We start from the raw sequence: 20,768 nt of genomic DNA, 5'->3' as shown, positions 1-20,768 counted from the left end.
CCTTATTTAATGGACATACATTACTTACAAGATCGGAGTAGGCCCCGATCTTTGATTGTCTGGCCGCAGTCAGGTTTTCTAGGGCACCAGTTGGTGTCGCTCACATCGCTCTTGCTATATCCAGATACACTGTTCTTTGTGTTTTGTTGAGTATCTGAATTAAATTCTCCCTTCTTACCGCATGCCACCATATTCGTGCTGCTTATGTAATGATGGGTCTCACAATTGCTGTATACACCCAGGGTATCATTTTTGGTGAGTATCCCCATGATTTGCCGAACATTCATTTACAGTGCATAAGAGGTTTCGTGACCTTGTTTGTATTATTTTGTTTGTTTCTTGTAGCTATGTTTTTTATCCAGGGTCACTTCTAGATATTTGAACTTATCTTCGAGATGCAGGTATCCGCCAAAGAGCACTAAGTCTCTTATGGGCTCTAGCTTCTCCTTTTGTGAATGGTGGTTTTTGCGGAGTTCACTCGTGGTTGTTCTTCCAAGCGCCAGTGCTCGATAACGTCAAAGCTATTTGCATTTTTCGAATACATGCCCGGTTGCCCCCGTTCTAGTAGAACGATATCGTCTGCCTATCCCCCAGCAAAGATATGCTGTATATGCAGATATGAGAGTATATTCCCTTGCCGTGGCTTTTACCGTGGTGCTGTTGAGTTCTTGTCACCTTCCCTTGGTTTAGTATTTGGTGGACCCAATCGCCCATCATAGGATATATCTCGGGTATCTATGGTCTGGTTGACTGAGTTATACGACGTGTTGTCAAATGCTCCCTCAATGCTAAGAAGGCTCCTAGTACGATTTCCTTAAAAAGGGTGTCCCAAGAGGAACTCATATTTTGAATTACGCGGCATTTTTTCTGATTCCAGTAGGTTTTAAAACAAAAGGTATGGAACGGTATATGGTCGAACAACGAATTATTATTGCTAAAACACACTACAAATATGGAGTATATTTTGCAGAAACATTTGGTAAATTGCGTATCATTTTTGGTCGGTACAATGCGCCAATTCACACGACCGTAGACGTACAGTAGTACGTCACCGTACTAGTCGTTCTGTTAAAACAATGCCACAATGCGTGAAAGTGTTGGCGAGAATCCGGGAATATCTATCCGTCATCGTGCACAGCAGATGCACATTTCAAGATCAAAAGATTGCCATTGGACCATACGATACACCGTACATTTTATTGCAAAAATAAGAAATAGATATCGATTTTTCGAAGAAAGTTCTGTTTATTTATGAGGGAGACATCCACCTTAATAGCTTTATTAATAAATTGCAAGATTTGAGGTGAAGAAAATCCTAGAGTTATTCATGAGAAGAAAATGCATCCTGTTTGGTGCGAACTTTAGATAATATATATTAGATAATTTGATGGTACTTCTTTGAGGACGAGGTAGGAAATGCAGTTATCGTGAACAGCCAACGCTATCGTAACATGGCCATATGCCGGATATTATTCTTCAAATTGCAGTGTATTAGCGTTATATGATAATTTAAATAACACTGAGTTTAAAACAAATTACGACTTTTATATCACAATTTAAATGTGCGTTCTTATTGGGGTTATTTAGCATTGAAAGCTACATCTGCTATCGGCGTTTTGCAGAACCGGACGCCGTGTGATAGTGGAAAGAGTGGAAGTTAGTGCCTATAGTAGTAGTCTACAGTCTAATATTTTCTTATTGTAAGATTACAATAAAGGTTACATCCTCTTGCACAATATTTCTAATATTTCTAGCATTAATTCTATATTAAAGGCATTTTGGAATTCCTGGGCAGTAAATTCCTCAAGGCTGTCCTTTATTTTTGACTTATGACTTTTATGTTGTGTGGCAATTGTAAGGCTTTCAGGCCTTAAGTACTTTTTTCTGTTACAGTTTCTGAGAGTATCCCATATAGATGTATTTGCCAGTTTTTTAACATATCCTCAGTGGATCCGACAGTCAAGTCGAGTTTCTGCATAGTCACTTGATGTCACACAGATGTATTTAATTTTTCTTCATAGAGGCACACATTATTTGCTAAGTGATCGTTAAAGGCAAATATTTAGCAAATAGATCCCTTTTTATATTTCGGATATGTAAGTTGAAGAAAGATCCGGAACTGTAAACAATTTCGTCAATATAGTTTAAAACTCCCCCACTTGATGTGGTGAGATTTGGGATCGTGATTCTGATAATACCTTGATAAGCCAACCGAGGGCTTATGATAGTATCGGTTTAATTGATTTTCTTTTATTGATTATCGTTCTTATTTGAATTAAACAACCACATTGTAATCCATGTAATGGTACATCCACTAGTTTTGTGGGTTTACTATCGGTCCTTACGTCGACCGGGTTTTAAGAAAGGTAATTGACATCAGAAAATATTTTGGTATGTCATATGGTATTAACAAGTTTATTGATTATATTTGTAATTAGAAAAAAATATTATACTGGGGATTCTGAACCACCTCTTCTCGGAAGCCCTCGACCTCTCTGCGATCAGCCAAGAAATACCGGAAATTGACCTGGTAGGATGTAGAGTCAAATTTAATCATTTCATACTGTATATTTTTGTATTGTACGTTCCTCCTTTCATCGACTTCGTGCAATTAGAACGCTTTCTCGAAGCCTTTTCCATTGTTAATGTAATCTACATTTCTTTCTTTCTTCTTTTCTGTAATCTTTCTGAACATGTGATTATCCTAGGAGTATATGATTATCCTTGTTCCAATAGTAAACGTCAACTTCTAAGTATTTTTTTTGATTTCCTAAACTATAAGCAATTCAATAACGTGGTAAATAACAATCTTCGCTGTTTGGATTTAATCTTTGCAAGCTTCGATATCTCTGTACTTAACAGCGGTGCATCTCTTCTCCCGGAGGACACCTACCATCCTTCTCTGTCATTTGAATTCCATGCAGGCCTTACCTCTTTCAATAACCTACCCTTTAATAAAGCTGAAATAAAGGAATTTAATTTGCTGCTGCTAGATACTGATTGGTCGCCTGTCACGGTGCAGCAGGACGTCAACTCTGCATGTGTTGTTTTTTATGATATACTGAACAACACTTTCGCTAGAGCGGTACCCTTCAAGGTAAAACGTAAAAGATGTTTCCCTCCCTGGTTTTTGGGGAACATAATTCGTAATATATATAAAAAGGAAAGAGCATTTCGTGATTTTAAGATTTCTTTAAGTCTAATCATCATCTAGAGATATTTAGATCTTTGCGCAAGACAATTAAAGCTCTAACTGCACAAGCCTACAAAACGTACATCCATAGTATTGAGAATAAAATAACCTCCGATCCGAGTGAATTTTGGTCTTTTATTCGAAGCAAACGTAATCAGTATCTAATCCCCGGCTCAATGAAGCTTTCTAACCAATCATACAATACGCCTGACAGCATTGTTTCAGCTTTTGGAGATTATTTCAGGAGTGTATACACCAACTCACTTCCCAGCGATCACCCTGTCGTCTCTAAAACTCCCCTCACTTGCATAGACGTCGTCCCGCTCGCGGCTACCGACATTATTACGGGGGGCAGAGCAAAATGACCTCTGGCCAGATCTAATTCCTAGTTTTTTAGCTAAGGACTGCTCTGTTTGAACACATTTTTAATCTGATCCTTAACACTGGTATTTTTCCCAATATCTGAAAGCAAGTCAAAGTTTGCCCTATCTTTAAAAAGGGCGATGCTGGAACAATAGAGAATTACCGCCCTATTCTGTGCAATTTCTCAAAGTTATTCTAGTTGGCTCTTTATAAATTAATTTTTCCCAAGGTTAAGTCCATGCTGGCCAACGATCAACATGGCTTTGTTTCTGGTTGATCATGTACTACAAACCTAGCATTATTTTCTCAATTTGTGTGTGAAGCACCTAATGATGGAGGTCAAATCGATGTTATCTACACAGACTTTCAAAAGCCTTTTGACCAGATTGACCACTTCATCCTATTAAATAAGGTTTGGATTCTCCGACCGCTTGATAAAGCTCCTTAACTCCTATTTAGTTGACCGCTCTCAGTTTGTAGCGGTCGAAGGCTTTAGATCTGCTTGTTTTTCACCCACCTCTGGAGTTCCTCAAGGCTCTAACTTGGGCTCCCTTCTCTTTAACGTTTTCGCTAATGACTTGATCTCCACCCTCAATTGCTCTCGGTTAGCATATGCTGATGATTTAAAGCTTTTCCATAGGATTGACTCTATAGCAGATTGTGGTCAACTGCAAGAGAACATCAATACTGTACACCATTGGTGCACTTTGAACAGGCTTAACCTTAATGTTTCCAAGTGTAATGTGGCCAGCTACTTTCGAATCAAAAGTCCAGTTGTCTTTAATTACTCAGTTAATGGAGAGTCTCTGGCAAGGTCTACCTGTTTTAAGGATCTTGGAGTCACCTTTGACTAAAAATTTTCTTTTATCCCTCACATCGAAGATACTGTTTCTAGAGCTACTCGCATGCTGGGTTTATTAATAGAAATTGCAAACTTTTTTCGAACACTGCCACTACCAAAACTCTCTACTATGCATTTATTAGATCCAGGCTGGACTACAGCTCCCTCATTTGGTCTCCCATTTACAACCAGCACATTCACCTATTAGAATCAGTCCAACGGCAATTAAATGTTTGGCATTTAAGGATGATGGAATCTGTCCTCCAAGGGGTTTTGACCATAACTATAACCTCTCTAGACATACTGAACGGTCACTTACGAAGAGGAGAGAAATGCATTCGGTGAAATTCTTGTTTAACTTACTTAACCATAAAATTGACTGCCCATCCCTTTTGCAAAGGATTTGCTTTCATATACCACGCCCAGGATCTAGACAGTGTCCAGCTTTTAACTTGGACACAGCCAGGTCCAACATTCTGTACCAGAGTCCTATTCACTTTATGTGTCAAAACTTTAACACTATTGCTGATTCTTGCGAAATTCACCATGACAATCTGGCACTTATTTTGAGTCACCTACGTATGGTCGGTGGGGGAGGCTAGGTTATTTAGTTTTCAGTTTGAATACATTTATTTACTCATTTTTTTTTCTGGTCTTTTGATTTAAATTAATTCTTGATTCTTATCCTAACTTAGTGTTGACTTTTTATTATTTATTATCTCAAACTCACTATTTTCTTTATTATATAGCAATTCTTTTATAGTTTAGTTGCATGGATCTAATACAGTTCATGCATTCGTACTTGTACATTTATATATTTAATTGATTTTCCTGTAACTGGGTATATGTAACCTGTTAGAAATAAAGCTTATTATTATTATTATTATTATTATTATTATTATTATTATTATTATTATTATTATTATACTATCTTTTAACGTTTGTTTCAGGTAATGGAGGATTATCTGTATTTGGAAACCCTATATCACCAATATTTTATACGGTTTCTCTTCTTTTATATGTACGTATTTAAATATTTCTGTAAAACGTATATTTTACGTAATATCAACTAACATGCTTATACAGAGAAAAGGTAATTTAAAATTCTATGTATTCCTCCTTCAGAATGTCCTTTTATAGATTCTACTTTATAATTTTAGATATAAGTACCTAGTAACAGTGCATGTCTATTTGTCTTAAATTGAAATTGTTTAAATGATGTTGAAGATGGAGATAAAAACATAGGTATTAAGTTAACTTGTATATTTGGTTTAACCAACAATTTATGAAAAACTTTTCATCTCGAATCCTTTGTCATGGTTTCAAAAACTACACGAATATTATTTAGACCTTAAGCGATAATGGATTATTATTTTATTTATGTATGAACAAATTATTTTTATACTGTTGAAAATAGATTAATAAGTTATACTCTATTTCAGAAATGTATAGAGTAATAAACTGGGAAATTCCATTCTGTTTGCCTAAATTTCGTGGTCGTTCATAGGCGTAGGTACTTGTAATATTTATTAATTTAATTTTCTTGGATTAAATGCCTCTATTTTGAAACAGATTAAATATTAATTTAATACTTTTAATTTAATAAGTTATTATTTTAAATGTACATGATTGCATAAAACATGATTACCCTAGTTTTACTGTGCAAGAAATTGTTGAAACATGTTCATGAATGACTGGAATTAGAAAGTCCACCATTTTCAAATTGTTGCGGGAAACAATAGTAGCCGATCAAGTGGAATCTCCCAAGCAAAAGCCGGGACGACCAACAAAAGTCTTTGATGAAAACACTAAATGTATAATTCAAAGAAAAGTTTACTGTTTTTATTTTAAAAAGGAAATACCCATCCTAGACAAAATTTTGATGAAGCTTGGCCGAGATGACAGTATTCCGTTGATAAATAGAAAACTTTATGGAAAACTTTAAAGAGTATGGATTTTGCCTGGAAAAAGCATAAGCGCAAAGCACTTTTACTAGAGAGCGACGAAATTGTTTGCTGGAGACGAAAATACTTGAGAAGTATCAAGCAGTACCGCAGGGAGCAAAAGAAAGTTTTTTTATCTTGATGAGACGTGGATTAACGAATATTATATAGTTCAAAAAATGTGGCAAAACAAAAATATTACTAGTGCTCGCCAAGCTTTCATAGAAGGCCGGTCCACGGGTATTAAAGTGCCTTCGGGAAAAGGAAAAAATAACCACACACATTGAAAGCGAAGAGGGATTTTTAAAAGAAGTTCTGCTACCCTTTGAGTCGACTCGCACAGGTGATTACCATGAAAACATGAATTCGAACGTTTTCGAAGAGTATTTTGGTGAAATGATGAAATTTCTTCCTGCTAATTCGGTGGTGGTTATGGAGAACGCAAGCTATCATTCACGACGAATAGAGAAGACGCCAAATTTATGTTAGAGAAAGCAAGAGATTATCGATTGGCTGATTACAAAAGGTATTGCTAACTGTTTAATCAAGAATTGGCGAAAAGCAGTCCAGCATGTAATTAAGCAAGAGGACAAAATGTGGGATCTTGACAACATGATCTATCAGACAGTCGACCGTTTAATTATAATGTCAAGATGTGATGATAGCTCGTCAGATGACGAACACTTCTATCTATCATAATTTAATTTATATCTAGGTATATATTATACCATGTACAGGGTGTCCCAAATTCGCCGGCTAACATGGGGCAGGCATTTGATTATGCATGACGTTGCGCAACTTTTTACTAATCTAACCAGCTCAACCAACAATTCAACAATGGGCAAAACTTATAAATTGATACAAAACCGGGTGGCACTACCTGCACTCGACGAAAACAATGAATTTTACATTGAAACTAATACCTAACTAAAGTAGTGGCATAAAATATTGGTGGGTCACTGGGTACCACTTTTGCATACCTAATGAGATTTTATTGCTCTATACATTTCTGCAATAGAGTATAAATACTAGAATATAATTAGACCTTATTTTTAATGTTAAATTATTGTTAACTATTACCTCATGTATAGTACTTATATAAAATATATTTAGGTTTATTTATCACTGTATATATTATTTATTCAAGACTGTTTACCAATCCTAGTTTTTTACAATTGCTTGACATCCTCTTCTACTTACTTAGACTTACTGAGGATACTAACCAATAACTAGTATATTTCGAAATCTAAAGAGTTTTCATGTTTTTCATGCTACTGAACAACTACGCAATTTACTGTTGTCATGTCTGCTATGCATGATGGAGCTCCAAAAGCTATCTGGAAAAAAGGAAAAATAACAGTTTGCCTTATTTTTGTATCATGATCTATATGAGTGTGTAGCGTTTTTCCCTTTCATTAGGTGTGAATTAAAACAGTCGAAAATAGTCAACTAATTTATTTTCACTAAGAAAACACCATTACTCACGACTACTACTACTCTATTTACTTAAAACTATTTAAATATCTTGCCAACATTCCGAACTTTCCTTCTCTGAACGGACAACTGATTCTCAGCGGCGATGCGGCTCCTTATATACTCTGTTGACCATTCCGTCATCTGATTGATTCTGATATCGGCAGAAAGTTCCCCTTTTCCAATTGGGCCTTTTGTATAAATAACAATCAACGGTTTCATTCAGATAACGACGTTGGCGAGTATAACAGCACACCAGAACGTACACGCCTGTAAACCTCAAGACCATTTATAACATGCTGTAAATGGTCCTACAGTCCAGGTTTATGAGTCCGTGATTAAACCGACGCAGCTCTTGAATTTTTCCGAACTTTATACGAAAAACTTCAGCTATTCAGGCATTTGTAAATCCTTGGCCACAGATTGTGCTAGAGGATACTCGCTGGAGCAATAAACAAATCTTGCTGCACTTCACAGGTCACACCGTATCGACTCTTTGGGCGTTTAGAATGATGGGCCTTGAATTTATCGAAAGTCAAATCCGACCCTGGTTGGAGTTTTCACAGCTCAGCGTCATCGTGGTTTCCATAATAAGGAGCCAGTCGGTTAAAGTGGATGACTCGAGCTTTACCCTCGGTGGCTTATGTATTCTGTAAAAAAAATCGTTGCACATCCGAGGATGTTTGAAGTTTTGGTGATAGACCCTTCTATCTCTAAGAGTCGTAGAGCCAAACCAACTCACCGTTGTTATACCTCTGGTCTTTGGCAATGACATCATATGCACCTTCATCCGAATCACTGTGATCTTGACTGGAAATGCGCACTTGATTATGAATGAAATCCATTCTATTACGCAGCTTACTGATGTAGTCCTCCCCAGCAACATCGGTTTATAGTGGCAAACTTCAGATCGCATGGGAGACGGAGTCCTCTTCCCATCACTATTCGAGCCGGAGATTCGTCTGTGCTTTCATGGATGGTCGACCGATAAACTAGCAGAACCAAATGAAGAAAACTATTCGCAGTCTCTTTAATGGCTTGAGACTACTTTGGCCAAATACCGATTATTGGTCCTATTCATTCGATTCACCATGCCATCTGACTGCGGCTGCAATGCCTATTCCAAACAAGTAGTCTCGTTTTCTTGATATCAAGCATCTGACAGATCTTGTGAAACATCATCTTCAGGTACATCAAAACGGCAGATCCATTATTTTATTCAGACGTCGACGATAGTGGAGGCTTCCTGGTTTGGTAGAGGGTATGCCTCAGATGTATTTACTCCCTGCTTCTGTCACGTCATCTTACGTGACATTAGAAAAATAGGAAAGAAAGGGATCTTTCTACTGGTCTCTTATAAGATCCCCATTTTGCTAAATATCATCGACGATGGTAGTTCTTAACAACTGAGCACCTTTTTCCTCTGCCCATTGATAATGTTTGCAGTCCTGTCTTCTTGAAAGGACAAACTCCTGTAGTCTTTATATTCCTTTTTGTCTCCAGGTTTTAATACTAAAGGAGCCATTTTAAAGCTGCATGGTCAGTTCGTATTACGAACTTCCTCACATAGAGGGGCTTATAGAAGTGTTCCATGGCTTTGACAACAGGTAGCAACTATGTTCAGTACAAATTTTCCTTCAGGTAAGGGATAGAAATCTTTCTGACAGTGTTGGGACCATTGTGATTTCTGCTCTTTTTCTTTCAGCCTGATTAGTGGTTTTGCGATGTTGGCAAATCCTCTCACATAGCGTCAGTAGTAAGTGCATAATCCAAAGAAGGTTAGGTAGGTTGCTTGTCTTTGAGAACAGGACAATCTAGACGTTTGCCTTGTTAACTGCAACTCCTTGACTGGACGTGACTCGGATACTGTACAGCCGTTTGAAACAAATAACATTTCTTTGGGCACAACTTTAGTCCAGAATTTTGTAGCCTCAGAAACACTTCTTCTAGATGTTTCATGTAGTCCTCAAATGATTTTCCTACCACAATAATGTCATCAAGGTAAACCAGGCAAGTCTTCCAGGATAGTTTCCTTAAAATTGTTTCCATCAATCGTTCAAAAGTGGCAGAAGTATTGCATAATCCAAATGGCTTTATGTTAAATTGCCATAACCCAGCACCCATCGTGAAAGCCCTCTTTTCTCGATCTTCAGGAGCCAACTCAACTTGCCGGTATACAGTTTTCAGGTCTGGGGTGATCTTTGCCACGCCAGGGTATCCAAAGTGTCATCAATTCGAGGAAGAGAACAGCTGTCCTTTCTAGTAACGTTATTAAGCTGCCGGTAATCTACGCAGAGTCTAATCGAGCCACCGGTGAAGACCATGGACTGCTAGATGGTTCTATAACACCTTTCTTGGCCATACTCTCAATAATCTTATCAGCCTCTTCTCTCATGGCCAAATGGCATTATTGCTGAAACTGTAGAGCAGTGACCTAACTCCTTGCCCTTCTTTAACAACACAGGATAATGATTGATATTCATTACCCTCACAGGAATACTTCTTTTAGCCCGTGCAAGGGTCTTTCGGACTGCTATCCTTCGACCAACAGCCTCGTCTTGTATTCCAGGTTCGAACATGACTTTTCCGACGCCGTCCGTGCTATTTTTTATTTTGGTATGATCGCGGGCCTTCAGAATGATCGCTTCGCCCTGGAATCGAAGTTTCCTCTGCAAATAGAAATTGAACACTGTAATTCCTCTTACGATGACAAACAACTTCCTTGTCATCTCCAAGACTCTCAAAGCCTTTAGTGCCCGCATTATGTCGGTCGCAATGATTACCTCATCAGCCAATATCACCAGATGTTCAAATATGGGTTTTCCTATAGTGAACGTGACGTTTGTTCCACCATGGACATTTGCTGGATCTCCCATTTCTGTTAGTAAACCCCAATCTGATTGCCGAATCTTAGCTACAGATTTTACTACTTCAGGTCTCTAATTGTCTTTGGCGCACCTGTATCTAGCAGCACAGTGGGGAGGGTTCCATCCACCACACGTCGACGAAAACGCTGTTGGTACAGTGCTACAGCGAGGAGATCTGGACGGTATTTACTTTTACTGAAGCTTGCTGAATATCGACCGACGATTACCTCTTCGGATGAACCTGATTTAGTATTCTGGATTGGCGGGAGTAGAACTAGCGCCTTCTGAACAGTGTCTTATGTGATCTGATTTGCCACAGTTTTAATACTTTAACTTCGATTTTCGGTTCTGGCCACTACGTCCTCTATTAACTTTCCTAATGATCCGCTTAACCGATTTCTCGAAGTCATCCTCTCCCAGAATTATTTGCCGGACACGAGCCTGGCTCCTGTTCGTGTTCTTGGCAACTTCGAATTCAAGGACCCGTATCACTAGCTTAGGTGTATGTGCTAGTAGTTAGGCCTACCTCATTTCACCACACGTTGTGTTATCATAAGTGAGATTAACCATGCAAGAATAGTAAGTCTTACTTGAAGGCCACTTTCAAAGGTTCGTGGCTAATAGCGTTGGGGTTCGGCAACGTAATGTGTCTCGTACTTCGAATCTGCAGAATAATTCTTTTCATGATAGACCGAGAAGCAGTAGAAGGTGTCACTAATCAATAACAAAACTGTTAAAATTCAAGTCCGAAGAAACTCAACTATGACAATACCAGCACTCCAAAGATATGCGCGATGCTTTGGGAGTGAAAATATTGGTCTCTACATTGCGGAGGCGAATACTGGCAACAAGAACTCAACTACTTTGAGGTGTCACCGACCATTAAGAGTATTCCGACTACAACCTGAGGATAATGTCAATAATGACCTGTAGTCCGTCGACTACAGTGGTCACAAGAGCACACCTTTACCTGTGGAATTTTGGAACTTCGTTGTTTTTTTGACGAAACAAGAATTTTTTTGGTGCAGGATAGCCATCGGACACGAGTATGGAGGGTACCCACAAGAGCTGCTTAGCTTGCTCGTGCACACCCCTTATTATCCTTTGCAGGAGGAACTTCTATGTTCTGGGCTGGTATCATGTCTAATGGCCTCACGGAATTTATATTCAAGATACAATGACTGGCGAGTGACGACAGATACATTCTCCATGCTCCTTGAGAAGAACGACACAATATTCCTCAAAAGCAATCTCCAATCTCATAGACAGCATGGACAGGCGTCTCCAAGCTTGCATAAACCCTAGAGGTGAAAATACACGGTATTAAAAAGTTTTCCAGTACCTTTATAAAGAAAAACTATCAATGTATTAATTTTAATTTGTGTTGAAAAATATCCCTTTATTTTAAAAAAATCCCAAGACTAAAAAAGTTTTTTTACAAATATTTTGGTTGTTTTAAAAAATATTAAGTTAATTAATTAATAGGTTTCTAATCTATTCTTGTCGATACAAAAAACTTCTGGAAATTTAGGGTTTCGCAAAATTTTTAAACGTGTGTTTTTTGTATTAAAGAGCACCAACATTTCAAACAAGCATTTTTGACATAATCAAGAAAAAAAATGAAATCATTAAAGGCAACTGAATCATAAAAGGAAGATGCTATCAATTTAGAATTATTCATGATTACTACAAATAAGTTGGTATCTAAACGCAAATATTCACACTTGATCTTGTTATTGCACTCTGTATATGCAAGAACGTAATAAAACAAAACTTTGTTTGAAGCTAAAAATGCTCTGTACATCCCGAGAAAAGATATAGGGTCATCTAATGCGGGATTCCCTGTCCATTATTTCTCCATTAGAATTATTGTATGTTTAATTTCTTTCACTGAATAGAAAATTCAGCATGTAGCGGCGTAAATAGGACACTCCATGAAGGATGGTACACCTCCACCGATCGGTGTAGAATTTACACCGATTAATGGATCTTGTCCGTAGATGGCGCATCTAGTAGGTTCTTCACATTATAGATCGCCTAAAGAAAAAGGCACTTAATGCAGTGACAGTCGTACCTTCTAAGTTGGACGCCATAGTCATACCAATGAGACTGGTGATATTAAAAATGCAAATTGAATTTGGTAACTTCTGTATGGAAATTTAAAGAAAAAATTGGGCAGCATATTAGAAATTGAGACGGATCCATCATATATGGATGGATTTTAAGTAAAATAGTGGATGCCTCGACGTTTATATTATTAAAGACCTCTCTCTACATTTCCCAAGGGCAAAGAGGTGACTAAAATGGTGAATCATATTTAGGAAAAATTAAGACATTAGTTTAGTTATACAATGTTAAAGCCTCGTCATGGTGATCGAAGTCAGACTGCAATCGCCGAGGTTTAGATTATTTAAACAAAAAATATTTGATGAGTATATTTCTAAGTAAAAATGATATCATATGACGTAAAATTACGTTAAATATCCACTACCTAATCAACTATTCGTCTTGACAACCCAAATTTTACCAAATTCGGATTTAGAATTCGATAGTCAGCAAACTATCAGGCAAGTCTATTGGAAAATTAATATTAATTATATCAAAACAACGTAAAATGAACTCAATCTTCGGATTGTCTGAGAATCATAGGCGCAACAAAAGATGATACAATCAATAAATGGTTCTTCTAAGGAGGAATTGACAAAGGAGCTCGGACCCAGTATAGGACTCTGCCACCCCAATATGAAATGCATAAGCATAGCAAAATGCCAATTTCTACACAGATTTTTAAAAGAGAACGATGTTGACCTCGTCGGAATTCAATAAACGCATCCTGAAAATGAAACTCAACTGAGCTCAAGAGGACATATTCCAAGCACCTATTGGGCGCTACCTATGACAGACCCCATGGTGTAGCAACATAAAAAAAAACAGAAACATAGAAAATGCATCTCTGCTTTCCACCTCCACTGAAAATAACATCCATGAGGGAACCGTAAAACTTGGCGATATCACAATGGTTAACATTTATAAACCACCAGCTCTCACCTGACCTGGCCATCTACTCAAGCTCTATGAACATCCAGCTATACAGGGTATAAATAAATAGATGCGAAAAAATTCAGGGGTTGATTCTTGGGTAAATTTTAAGAAAAAAACTGTATATGAACGTATGTCCTAAAAGGCGTAACTTTTGAGATACCGGGTAGTAAAGATTAAAGAAAAATATGTTTTTTTTTTATAATACCTGTAAAAACCCTGTAGATATTTTATTTATTATTTATGCATTTTCTATGCATCAAAAGGCATTTTCTGAGGCTCACACTCTCATTTATTTCTGAGCAAATTTGATCTCTTGACTTTCTTTTGTCCGAGGTTGCGTATTCATTTAAATAAATTAAATCCATCTACCTAAATGTATTACGTGCTTATTATTAATGTTTAGATGTGATTCTAATTTTTGTTTTAAACCAAATGAAAGAAAAACAAATTAAATAATTATAAAAAATGTTGAAAATGACCACCCTCTGCCATTATGCAAGTCTGCACGTCACCGCATGTGTCGACGAATCTGATACAAAATTCCGGGAGAATTTTGAAGTACAGCACATAAATTAATGATTTGATTTCTCAAGTCATCAATATCCAGTACACTGATACAAATTAAAAAAAATAGTGAGCCTCAGAAAATGCCTTTTGATGCATAGAAAATGCATCCAAGCTTTTTTCTTAAAATTTACTCAAGAATCAGCCCCTGAATTTTTTCCCATCTATTTATTTACACCCTGTATACATAGAGAATTTTAACAGCCACCATGAGATGTGGAAGTACCGTGACAATGACATAAATGGTACCTCTCTTTTGGAACGGTCAGAGAAACATGGTATCCACGTTTTATTCGACGTAAAACACAGAGGCACTATTTTGGTTAAAATCTTAGCATCCCAGTCATAAAATCTTTCCCACACTCCAGATGGAACTTCAGAAAAGCTAACTGGCCTGCTTTCTCTACTGGCAGGCAATTATCGTCCAATTGCCCGCCTAAGCCAACAAACTTTTTGAAAGCCTGCTATATAACAGGATTGGTCCAACAATACTGCAACAAATACCTCTAGAACAAGCAGGATTCAGTCCGAACGGCAGCTGTGTAATTAATTAAATGATGTTTTTCCCAATTACTGTATATATTGTAATTCAAGTTTTACAAGAAAATAGATAGTTTTATGTGCGAATACAGATTAAAAGGATAGACCGCTTCCTACGCTCTAGTCGAAAGTCGAGTTGAGTCTGGCTGTCAGCGTGGTGACGTAGAAGCCCGGTTGTGTAATCAGGCATCAGCTGAGGTTGATCAGAGGTTGCCGGTTCGGTGCAATTGTGGTTGTAAATGTCTGTGATTAAAATATGTGTTAAATTTCTTGTGTTAAGGATGTTGGATTTGGATATGAAATATCAAACATACCGCCCCCCTTGACAGCCTAAAGGCTTCAATACAATTATTTGCATCTGGGTAAACCACAAAGCTTTACTGCTGGTCTCTTCATAACAGTTGAAGCAGTCTTGATGGTGGCGGTTGAAAAAACTCCATCGGAACCAGGATGGACAGCTTGTACCAAACCAAGTTTCCACTTTAATGGAGGTAATCCTTCTTCTTTGAACTACAGAAGAACTACAACCCCAGGATTCAGAAGGTCCGTGCAGTTCGTCGTCCACTTTGGCCGCTGTTGTAGTTCGGAGATGAATTCCTTGGATCATCTTTTCCAGAAGCTTTGAACTGTCTTCTAAAGTCGCTGTAGTTTGGTGAGGCCATTGTCCTTCATGTCCAAATAATCGTGACTAGGTAAAGCAGTTAAGCGTTGGCCTATGAGAAAATGGCCAGGAGAGATTGGCTGAGGATCATTAGGGTCTTCGGAATAAGGGTATAGGGGTCACGAATTAAGACACGCCTCGATCTAAGTGAGGATGGTTGAGAATTCTTTTTACTTTAGGATACTTTGAGGATTTAACTCCTACCTCCCATATGCCACCGAAGTGGGGATAATGCAGACGAATAAAATGAAATTGAATATTTTTCTGGGAAAACTCAGATTTCAAAGCGTTTTGATTTTTGAATAAAAAATCATTGGTATACTTTTTTAATAAAAAATTAGATATTTCATTTTTCGCGCCGACGAAGTTTGATCCATAATCTGAGTACATATTCGCGCTTATACCTCTTCTCGAAAAGAACCTACGAAGTGTCGCGATAAAAGCTTCCGTACTTAAACTGGATACCAGTTTCAAGTGAATAGCCTTGGTGTGAACAAGCCTTCACACCAAGATACACAAACAGACACACCCAAGCCTTGCTTCTCTTATAGTTTCGCGTAGAACGATCTTTTATTAAAAATGGGCCACAGTAATCAACCCCAACGTTATAAAATGACCTATTTTGTGTCACTCTAAAGTCTGGCAAGTTTCCCATTATGTGTGAAGCTGAAGTAGCGTTAAAATGATAGCAACGTGTACATTGTTTTACTACTTGCTTAGCTAGGTTTCTGCCTGAAGTTGGCCAAAATCGATCCATAACAGAGGCTATGTTCATACATGCTACGATATGTTCATAGGTTACTATTAGTTTAGAGAGTACATGTTTTCCAGGCAAAATGGCAGGGTCCCTTTTTTCATAATTAAAGTCGGAATGTTTTAATCTACCTCCAACTCGGATTAAACCATCTTGGCCAAGGTAGGGATTAATGCGTAATAGTAATTTTTAATAATTTACTTTTAGGGCTAATATTTTTTGAGTTTTTGAGATCATTGTATTCCCTTGCAAATTCACATTTTTGAACCATACATACAAGCTTACTGAGAGCAAATTTGAGTTCCACTGTTTCTAAGTGGCCGACTTTGCGCTTGCTTTTACAAGGATCTCGACAGTTTTTAAAAAAACGGCAACAGTAAGCAAGCTTCAAACAGTAACTTTGAAGTTTGGTTAATGTCGAAAATCTTTCTAAAAGATCAAAAGAACAAGCTGTGGCCATGAATGAGATAGGCTTCTCTATACGTCTTTCTGAATCATCAGTATTATTGGAAATTTCCAAAGGTTTTGTAGGCCAAGGCCAGTGCGGACCTTGCCACCACAAGGTATTACTAATTATTTTTTTAGGATCAAGGCCACGGGACAAGCCATCCAGCGGGATTTTCGTTTGTATTTACACCAGTTGTATTTACACAACTCCACAAGTTGCTGTCAGTTAGGGATTGAATTTGATTGACACGGTTAGCCACGAATATTTTCCACTGTCGTGGATTGGATCTGATCCAGGATAAAACCATTGTCGAATCAGACCAATAGAAGCATTGATCTATATTTAAAGCTAAGGCGTTCTTGACCTTGTACATAAGCTCTCATAGTAGCAGTGCAGCGTAAAGCTCAAGTCGTGGTATAGTGACAACCTTCAAATGAGCTACTCTGGTCTTAGCGCAGAGAAGTTGACTGTGAATTTTATTGTTTATGTCTGTAGAAACTATATAGATACAAGTTCCATATGCGATTTGACCAGCATCAGAGAAGCCATGAAGCTGTACCTTGATAAATTTCTCAGGTGATAAATTTCTCATTTTCATACATGGCGAGGAATTCGGATATCGTTAATTTCTTGTAGATTATTTTGAAACTTCAACCAGGTTGTGTGGAGATCTGAGCGAATAGATTACTGGTTGAAGTAAGCCCAGGGGACAAACACGATACAATTTTACGCTTGGTTGGATGAGATTGATCAAGTTTTAATAAAATATTGCAAAAAATCAGATTCCGAATTCCACAGCAAGCCAAGAGTTTTAGTTTCGTTGAGGTCGCCAAATCGAAGGATTGTGTCTTTAGATTGGGTCAAATCTAGACTTCAAATACTGTCAGCATTATTAGGCATGAATTTTCTTAAAGGAAAACCAAAAGATGCAAGAATATCAGAAATACGATTTATTACAACAAAAGCTTCTTTCTTAGAAGTGCAGCCTGGGCATAAATCATCGATATAAAAATCATTTTCAATGATTTGACTTATGTTAGGATCAGATTAGGGATTCACATTAGTGGATAGGAAAGCTGCAGGTGCTGTTCCATAAGTAAGTGTATTTAATTGAAATGAATGTCAGAATTAGTATCAGATCTCCACAAAATTAATTGCATTGAACATTGGTTCTCGCTGACTAGGACTTGCCTATACATTTTGGCTATGTCAGCGGTTATCATTATATTGTGCTTATGGGCACGTAAGACAATTGAAAAGAGGTCTTGCTGGATAGTTGGCCCAACTCTTAAAATATCATTGAGTGATAACCCAGAAGTGGTTGGCGATGAAGCATTAAAAACCACTCTGAGCTTGGTTGTCATGCTAGAATCCTTGGTGACAGAATAATGTGGTTTATTAATAACATGTGTGATTTGACAAGCTAGAAACATCGATTTGAGTCACATGACCAAGAGAAATATATTCATTTAAAAAGTCAAAGTACTGTCTTTTAAGATCAGAATTTTTGTTTAGTCGTTTTTCAAGATTTAAAAGTAGTTTTATTGCTGCTTCTCTGGAATCGCCTAGAGAGGAAGTAGGCCTCTTAAGTGGAAACTACACGATAAAACGTCCATCTAAAGATTGGTGAGTGGTTTTTTAAAATAACTGTTCACAAAATGATTCATCGGGGGAAAGATTTTTGATATTTTGAATTTCCTCGATTTCCCAAAATCTTAATACTTGATTATCAAGGTCTTGTAAAGTGCTTAATTACACATGACTGGGTTACTTTCATTACCTACATATGGAGGAAGGGACAGAATGCCAGAAACAATCCAACCAAATTGTATTTTTTGGAGATTAGGCATATGTTTGCCTAGCTTTATTTAACTCACCATTTCCACTGATCCCAAAAGTAATCTGCGCCTATCAAAATATCAATAGATGCAGGTATCAGCTAAAAGGGAGGAATGATCAGGAGGAATGTTAATGTGCGAAATGTCCAATAAGAAACTTGGTATTTGATTTGAGATTTTGGGCAATACTAAACATTTGATATCAATATTAAACGGCACTTGCCTAGCTTGCAGTTTAACTTTAGTATGTTTCAAAATGTTTCTAGCCTTTTGATTAATACCTGTCACTGTGTAATTTATTGGTTGAGGTTTAAGATTTAATTTTTTGCAAAATGATTCAGCGGATGCTGCTTGACTCACTGCCTCTATCCAATAAAATTCGACATGAATGAATTCGACCTTGATTGTCAGCAATGTCAACCAAAGCCGTAGATAAAAGAACACGATTGGAAATTACTCGAAAATAGGCAAGTTTGATTATTTTATGAGATTTCAGGAATTTCAGAGGATGTGGCAACATTGCAATTTAATGGAGCATTTTAAATGGCAGGCATTCTGTTTTGATTTGTGATCTGATCATTATGGTTAAAGCTAAAATGCAATAACGTACTGTGTTTTACTTGACATTTTCTGCAGGGGGTAGTGCGACATTGTTCGGTTTTATGATTATCATGAAGATAGTTTATGCAAAGCTTATGCTTTTTAGCCTCTTACAGCCTTAAATATGGGTTGAGATGAATGAACTCCTTACAATTATAAATTGTGTGACTTTTATTACAAAAACTACAAATAAGAACATGCGTAGATAATCAAGTTTTAATATGTTGTTTATTTGCCCTACTAGTGTTATGTTGATTAGAATTATATGAAAGTTAAGGAGTAAAATTAATAGTTTCTAATATTTGACACTTTTCAGCCAGAAAATCAACAAACATTTGTTTTGTCACAATGTCGTGCTTAGCACACTCAGACTCCCACTCACGTCTGGTGACTGGATCTAGTTTTAACAAAAATAAGTAAGTGATTATAACATCCCACGAATCTACTGGAAAACCAAGTACTTCAAGGGCACGTAGATGACGATTCATACCGTCCAAAATATTTCTTAATTCTTTATGACTCTCTTTTAGAGCCGATTTGATTTCAAACAAAGCTTTAATGTGATTTTTAATTAATAATGGCTTGTTTCCATATCGTTCTACCAATAGATTCCATGCCACAGCATAGTTATTTGAGGAAATTAGGAGTGAGGTAAGTAGGTCTGATGCTTGACCCTTTAGCGATAATCTTAAGTAATGAAGCTTATTAATGTCTGATATTGTATTATTTGTATGAATCAGAGATTGAAACGTATCTTCAAAAAATAGCCATTGCTCGAAATTTCCATCAAATGATGGTAATGTTATCGTGGGAAGTTTTACTTGAGGCGACTTTATGCCAGAGTTCAGAGTGACTTCGGTTTCTATGTGCGAAGGCCCTGCAAAAGAAGTTTGAAATTGTTCATGAAATTCTAAATACGTTTGACATCGTGAAACAATAGAAAAGTATTTGTTTTCAAACTCCGTACGTTCTTTTTCATGTATATCATCACCTACTGAAGTTTCTATCAGTTCTATTTCGGATTGAATATCAAAAAAATTGTTTAAAATCGGTGTTATTTTAGAAAGACGAACATCTAATTGCTTAAACTCTGGGCGTTCCTTTAATATTTCAGCCTCAAAATATGTCGTAAATCGTGTTAATTGAGATTTATAGTTTTTCCGTGTATTCTTTAGATTTCTTAATTTATTAGCAACAACATTTTCCTCTTCGGAAGACATGTTTTTAAGAATTTAAACTTTTACAACTTTCAAAATAATACAGAATTAAGGTTTAATGTATATGAGAAAATTCAACGCTTAACGCTATACAAAATCAACGATTATATAGGAATTTATAAAATAGTTCTTAATCGGAATGGACTGACCTCTTTTTGGAGAACCACCCACGCTAGTATGCAGATAGTGTTTTCGTTTCTCACCCTTTGCCGTCGTTCGTCGCTTCGATGGATGAAAATGGCCGCTCGGATTGATTTTCTTCGATTTTTTGTTGGTAATCAGGCTCGAAGGACCAAAAATATGTGTTATGATACACTTGATGTTTTTCCCAATTACTGTATATATTTTAACTTTTACAACAAAATAGATAGTCTTATGTGCGAATACAGTTTAAAAGGAAGAGGTCTATACGATTGAGTCGAAA

General features: G+C 37.0%; 2 protein-coding genes across 2 annotated transcripts in view; one reads left to right on the top strand and one right to left on the bottom strand.

Annotated features, from left to right (window-relative positions):
* The window catches only part of LOC126748326 (prion-like-(Q/N-rich) domain-bearing protein 25), a 57,143-nt gene extending 49,678 nt beyond the window's left edge, over positions 1 to 7,465 (top strand). The window contains exon 6 of the mRNA XM_050457476.1: positions 5,348 to 7,465. Coding sequence (XP_050313433.1) covers positions 5,348 to 5,430 — 83 coding nt within the window. The 3' untranslated portion in view covers positions 5,431 to 7,465. The remainder of the gene's footprint in view (positions 1 to 5,347) is intronic.
* The window catches only part of LOC126748327 (uncharacterized), a 410,960-nt gene that overhangs the window by 239,628 nt on the left and 150,564 nt on the right, over positions 1 to 20,768 (bottom strand). The window lies entirely within an intron of this gene.

Source organism: Anthonomus grandis, chromosome 22 (assembly GCF_022605725.1).
Source record: "Anthonomus grandis grandis chromosome 22, icAntGran1.3, whole genome shotgun sequence".
NCBI lineage: Eukaryota > Metazoa > Arthropoda > Insecta > Coleoptera > Curculionidae > Anthonomus > Anthonomus grandis.
The sequence above is the reverse complement of the archived record's forward strand: the minus strand, read 5'-3'. Positions and strand labels throughout refer to the sequence as shown.